Genomic DNA, 7,135 nt, shown 5'->3' with positions numbered 1-7,135 from the left:
CGACTCACGGCCGGTACTCACAGCTGTAATTCTGCCAGTACCTCGTCTCCTACCTTCCAAACTTTACAGAAGCTCTCCTGCGAACCTTGCAGAACTAGCACTCCTGAAAGAAAGGATATTGCGGAGACATGGCTTAGCCACAGCCTGGGGGATGTTTCCAGAATGAGATTTTCACTCTGCAGCGGAGTGTGCGCTGATATGAAACTTCCTGGCAGATTAAAACTGTGTGCCCGACCGAGACTCGAACTCGGGACCTTTGCCTTTCGCGGGCAAGTGCTCTACCAACTGAGCTACCGAAGCATGACTCACGGCCGGTACTCACAGCTGTAATTCTGCCAGTACCTCGTCTCCTACCTTCCAAACTTTACAGAAGCTCTCCTGCGAACCTTGCAGAACTAGCACTCCTGAAAGAAAGGATATTGCGGAGACATGGCTTAGCCACAGCCTGGGGGATGTTTCCAGAATGAGATTTTCACTCTGCAGCGGAGTGTGCGCTGATATGAAACTTCCTGGCAGATTAAAACTGTGTGCCCGACCGAGACTCGAACTCGGGACCTTTGCCTTTCGCGGGCAAGTGCTCTACCAACTGAGCTACCGAAGCACGACTCACGGCCGGTACTCACAGCTGTAATTCTGCCAGTACCTCGTCTCCTACCTTCCAAACTTTACAGAAGCTCTCCTGCGAACCTTGCAGAACTAGCACTCCTGAAAGAAAGGATATTGCGGAGACATGGCTTAGCCACAGCCTGGGGGATGTTTCCAGAATGAGATTTTCACTCTGCAGCGGAGTGTGCGCTGATATGAAACTTCCTGGCAGATTAAAACTGTGTGCCCGACCGAGACTCGAACTCGAGTTCGAGTCTCGGTCGGGCGCACAGTTTTAATCTGCCAGGAAGTTTCATATCAGCGCACACTCCGCTGCAGAGTGAAAATCTCATTCTTTGTAAAACTGTTCGAGTTGCTCTTTCATTTGATATATCATTTATATCTGTAAGTTTAATATAATAAATATTATAAAGTGTTAAAACCCCGATATTCATTTATAAACACCCTGTATTACCTGACAGAATTTGGAGTTGTGGCTCATCTGCTCACATTACTTTAAGATATTTATGTGCATTTAAGTTTATTTTTAGGTGAAATCACATTCTTTATTATTCAGCACAAAACTAAATTTCTGCCACATTTTATTGTTCATCAAAATTAAGTTTTTGTTGCATTTTTAGAGTATAAACATCAAATTGTTTAAAATTATCAATAAATTTTCAGAGCACTATTTTTGCTTTATTTGCTCTATCAGCTCTCCCCATGTGATTTTCTTCAGTTTTGGTTCTAATTTTTGAAGTTATGCCTAACATTACCAAAATTCAAGTCTTACTCGCGGTGCCATAGGTTATGCGAGGGAAAGTTACCAACTACTACTCATGTCAAGCCTGATACAAGAGTACTGCTCAACTGATATCTTGAAATTTTCTTCAAAAAGCATTTTGAAACAACTGAAGTACCACAAACTATGTACATGAGCAAAATACCTCAATATAGGTAATTTGTTTCATCTAAAAGACAATATGTTAATTATATCAAAACACAGAAAAATCTGATTCCAAATTTGTACTCTGTTAACCAATTGCAGTAATTTGATTTACATATCAGCCACATTCTGTTCAGTTTTTATTTTGGCATTTACGTAGTGTTTTGTTCTCCCCCATTGTCTTCTTTCCTTCTAGGTCATGTCAATCTGGTTCAATTGACATATTGTAAACATGACTTGCATGTGAACAGAACCAGCAATCTGTGAGTGTGCTGAATTCTATTTTGATGCATTGAATCTTGCTTAAAACTGACCTTCAGTGGAATTTGAAATTGTGTAAAAGATAATTTGATTCAAAAAGCAGTTTGTAATTCTGACACAGCTTGTCTGATGCCACGATAATGACGTCACACGCAACTACTATCAAATGAGACGCCACAGCTGAGGTGGACAGTTACTAGAAATGACAAGAGTGACAGGTGGTGGGTGGTTTGGCAGCTACATCTCTGAGTCACTTCAGATGATACTGCATTTTTGTTTCTGAGTAATAGCATTTTGGCAACACTGATGGAAGCCGTATTGGAATGCATCTAAGACTTTTTATTTGTACTGGGTGCTAATAGCAATTTCCATAGGTGTTGTGGGTGTGTATATTTACAGATGGGGGCTCAATAATATGCCAGAAAATAAACATAAGCAGCTCTCACATTGCAGATAAGTTAATTAATTTTGATGAAACCTGTCTCTGTGTAAGGTCACATCACACTGAAAAGCAGTTCTTCAGAAAATAGTCCCTTTGTAATGCAGACTGTCTACTTCCTTTTGTGTTGAGAACTCAAGTGCTGCAAACATGATACCAATCTGATTTCAGAACTTTTTTGTCTGAAATATATTACACTCTGGCATGAGTTAGCATTGAAAATAATAATGAAAATATACAGTCAATAAACTTTTTAATGGAATGAACATATTTCACTACCTGCCTGGATAGCGATGTGTGCTGAAGTGTCCCTTTTGGGGACAGGGATGTGCGTCAAACCAGAACTGAATCTGCCCAGAATTTAATGACGAGAGTCAGTGTGCTGGCCAGTCTGGATCTGGTTTTTAGGTGGTAGCTGAGACACACCTCCGTTACACAATTTGCAAACATTTAGAATACTTTCACTGACTTTGACATGAATAACACTATATGCTGACCGTTGGGGGTACATATTTTTCATCCTGTGTGGGGGGAACTGTGGTGATAATGGGAAGAGCCTTTGGCTGCTCCTTAAATTAAATATGCCGAATCCATTAATAACCATGCCGACCCTGCACCAATGCGGGACAAACGCACAAGGAAAAGAAGAGTGAACTTTTTACTCTGCCGGAATGTGTATATTTTAACGAAACTTCATAAAACATTAAAATTATGTATCATACAAGTATTCAAAATTGGATATTTTCCTTTTAAAATCAATACTCAGTTGGAGAAGTGTTACTACACTTGAATTTGGAAATTCGTGTTTGAGGCTGGTCTACAACACAATATTAACACAAGATGTTTTGATCTTTGGTCATAGGTCCATTCACGTTATATTCTGTTCTCTGGATAAATCAATTCTGCAGGAGATTCTGAGTTTGAGACTTAAAAAAATATATAAGTCATACATTTTATTATCAAGGATTTCAAATACGTACTTTACTGTGGGGGAGAAAGCCTTTACTCCAAACAGTCATATGTGCCAAGGAATTAAACACATAATGTACAATACTGAATCTGAATATAAACTGATAACACAACAGTTAGAAGGATAAACATTACATAATTTCAAAGTTATAGGGGAAACAGTTGAGACAGCGATCTCATTAAGACAAATCTGTGGAAATTTCACATACAGAAGACAACAGCTTTCATTTATTGAATTTCAGTGGGTAATAAAACACACACTATTCCTTTTCCAGGGTTGATGATGATGATGATGATTATGATGATAATAATATATAATACTTAATAATAACAATAAAATATAGCTCAAAATGTTATTAAAAAGATAAAAATTGATAAGATATATTAATATAACACATTTCACTGAAGATACATAGTGATCTCTTCTCATCTTTTGCACCCGAAGATGTACCATTACACCAAACTAAATACAAGGAAATAGCACTTCAGTTTTAACACAGAAATTCTATGTGAGCATAGCACGTATTGCATCTGGCAAGCGACGAAGATACCAGCTGTGATCCTGACCGGGGGCTGTCGCGAGAACACCTGCAGTGTTTTGATGAGGAGTGCTGGAATTGTATGGGTAAGGATGGCCATGTACATCTGTCAACTGTCCGCCTGCAGCAACCAACACTGCTTCAGGAGCACAAGTGTCCCAACGTTTGCAGCCTGCACTTGCAAACACATATGCGTGTGCCTTACCTTCCAATAACAACAAAACCTGTAAGTCATCAAAGAAACATATATTAGCAATTAATATAAATATCACTAATAAGCATCAACATTATAACACTTAAGCAAATATTAAGTACTCTAATTTTATCAAATTTTATCCTACTTTTGTATTTCATCTATAACAAGGTTATCCTCAAAAAAGTAAAACTGAATACTAAAACCAATTTCATTGATATTTCCACACTGTAGCAACACAAATTGCATCTGCCAGTAAACAACCAAAAACCCATGCATAAATTCACTTCAGCAAACACCATTATCACTCACAGGCATTAGTCTCAAATACAAAATTCCACTGGAGATAACAAAAATCAACATCTCCTCCAAAAGTGGTAATTCTTTGGTGACAATATATAGTTAGACAGGAAATTACAAAGCATCTCCTTAAGAAGTAGTAATTTTATGGACCACGATGGTGCTTCTCGTAGAGTATTAAAATCATGCGTTGATTCACCAGAACTATCCTTCAGCAATCTCTGTCATCAGGTGCATATTCTTGAGTGTTTGGGATCTCTCCCAGGTCAAATTAAAAGAAAACACTGAAGCAATTCACAGGCAACAATTTAGATTCGTTACCAGTAAGTCTGATCAACATGTGAGTAATACGGAGATGCTTTGTAAACTCAAATGGGAATCCCTGGACATAAGCCGATAATGTTTTTATGAAACACTGTTCAGTAAATTTAGAGAACTGACCTTTGAAGCTGACTGCAGAATGATTTTCCTGCCATCAACATACTTTTCACATAATGACTACTAAGATAAGAGAATATTTGCCTCACTCTATTTTCATGCCGAACAGGAAACGAAACACTTGTTATGATACAAGGTACCCTCTGCCATGCGCCATACGGTGGCTTGTGGAGTATGTATATTGATGAATAGGTAGGTTAAGTAGGCTTACTCACCCTTCCTCATCCTGACACCCCTTAAACCAGGATTTACCAACAACTGCCTTATGCTATACATATGCAAATGACATCCATATTAATCTGATAAAATTCCGCAAATTATTAGTTTTTCTCAGTGTTACAAAAGAAAAATGAATTTCTTTTTTTACAGTTATAAGGTTCTTAAAACAGGACAGGGGCAAGTGGGCATACAAGGATCCCCTCAGTATCTAACTGAACCCCATCTTTCCTAAGTCCTTGACACTAAATTAACCACTCACTACAAAATATGCAGTGTGGGAGTTGAGAGAATATGTAGCAAGATATTTTGGATTTGAGATTTCACTTATGAAGCAAAATGATTCTCATTCAGTAAGAAATCTCTTAAAAACGTTAAATCATAGTGAGGGAGAAATTATTGAAAGGAAGACATCAGCTACGTAAATGTTACCAAGCATGAACCAAATTACTTCTCACATTGGCTAAAGGCTTTAAAAAATAGTGGGCCAGAAGGATGCGAATGAGAAACACTCTACAGCACAGTATAATGAATGCCCTGCTGTTGATGTTACAACCGATTAAGCTTGATCTCCATGTCTCTCTTCATGGGTGGCAGAGAATGCTAATGCATTGACATTAATGACTATAGCAGTTATAAATATCCTCAAGAATTTCACCTCAGTAGCGTGTACTTTGCTTTTCTCTCTTCCTTTGGTTTTGGATGCATATGTCAGTATTGGGACATCATATGACCGGTATATAACCTTTTTACTGATTTGGGGTACATGCTAGCTCCATATCAGGCTTCTGACACTCTTCCGAAATGCTTCTGCTTTTCTCCCCCATTCGTTTATTTCTCTGTCTTTTTTTTCCATCTTCCTGTATCTGGCTTCCTAGGTACTTGAAATTCTCCATTCTCCTCAATCGTTCCCCACCAATTGTTATTCCAGTTGTTCCTCCCTGCTTCATTCTTGTTGTGATAATCATCTTACTCTAACTATACTAAATTTCATCCCATATTCTTGTGCTGTTCGTTCCCATATGTGCAACTGCTCTTGTACTTCCTCCTCCTTATTCCTCCAAATCATCAGATCACCTGCAAACATTATAGCTTTCATCTTTCCTTCACCAATTACTTGTGCCATTGTACTCATTATATCATCCATCACTACAATGACAGGTAATGGTGAAAGTGCACTTCTGTGCCTCAAACCATTCTTCTGTTCAATCCAAGCTGATCTCTCTCTCCTCCCACTTTCACACAGCTCACACTTCCATGGTACATTTCCCTTATCCTCCAAATAATCTGTTTTGCTACTCCTCTGTTCTCCAAGGCTTTTGACACTTTGCTTCTACATAGAATATCATATGCTTTTTCAATGTCCTGGAAGATAATTAGTAGATCTATTCCATATTCATAATGCTGTTCCTGCAGTTGTCTTACAGCAAAAATTATATCCACCATGGAGATCGCTGTTCTGAAGCCATGTTGTTCTTCTCTCATCCCTCCTTCTAATTTTGCCTGAATTCATGCTTCCAAAATTTTCTCAAAAATATTTGAACGATGAGTCATCAGTGTTGTCCCCCGATAGTTCTTGCAATCTTTTCACTTTCCCTTCTTAAAGATCGGGACAATTATTCCCTTCTTCCAGTCTTCTGGGACCATCTTCTATTCTCTTCTTCCAGTCTTCTGGGATCATCATCTATTCCCTTCTTCCAGTCTTCTGGGATCATCTTCTATTCCCTACTTCCAGTCTTCTGGGATCATCTTCTATTCCCTACTTCCAGTCTTCTGGGATCATCAGCTTTCTCCACACAATTTTCATTACCCGATATAAGCGATGTATCCCCACCTCGCCTGCTGTTCTCACTGTCTCCACACTTAGCTCATCTAGACCTGGTGACTTCCCTCCCTTCATCTTGCCCAATGTCTCTTCCACTTCTCCCCATGTAAGGTCTTTTTCTATTTGCTGTTCCTCCTCTTTTTCTCCCCGGCTTGTTCACCATCATCCAGGTCTCCATTCGGGTTCAGGAGTTCTTCAAAATACTCCTTCCACATATTCTTGAGTTCCTCCTTATTCTCTACATATTGGCCACTTTTGTTCACCATTCAGGCATAATCTGTTGTACCATTCTTCTTACTTGTAATCATCCCATATAACACCTTTTTTGAACCTTCACTATCCTCCTCCATCCTTCTGGTCCACTGTTCCATCCACTTTCTTCTCTCCTCTGCCACCACTCTTTTTGCTTCTTTCTTTCTTGCTT

General features: G+C 38.9%; 1 protein-coding gene across 1 annotated transcript in view; it reads right to left on the bottom strand.

The window, feature by feature from the left end:
• Positions 1–3,167: 3,167 nt before the first annotated feature.
• The window catches only part of LOC124787079 (3'(2'),5'-bisphosphate nucleotidase 1), a 47,817-nt gene continuing 43,849 nt past the window's right edge, over positions 3,168–7,135 (bottom strand). Inside the window, exon 5 of the mRNA XM_047254311.1 lies at positions 3,168–3,963. Coding sequence (XP_047110267.1) covers positions 3,706–3,963 — 258 coding nt within the window. The 3' untranslated portion in view covers positions 3,168–3,705. The remainder of the gene's footprint in view (positions 3,964–7,135) is intronic.

This window comes from Schistocerca piceifrons, chromosome 1 (assembly GCF_021461385.2).
Source record: "Schistocerca piceifrons isolate TAMUIC-IGC-003096 chromosome 1, iqSchPice1.1, whole genome shotgun sequence".
NCBI classification, from domain to species: domain Eukaryota; kingdom Metazoa; phylum Arthropoda; class Insecta; order Orthoptera; family Acrididae; genus Schistocerca; species Schistocerca piceifrons.
This window is presented reverse-complemented; position numbering and strand designations above follow the sequence as displayed.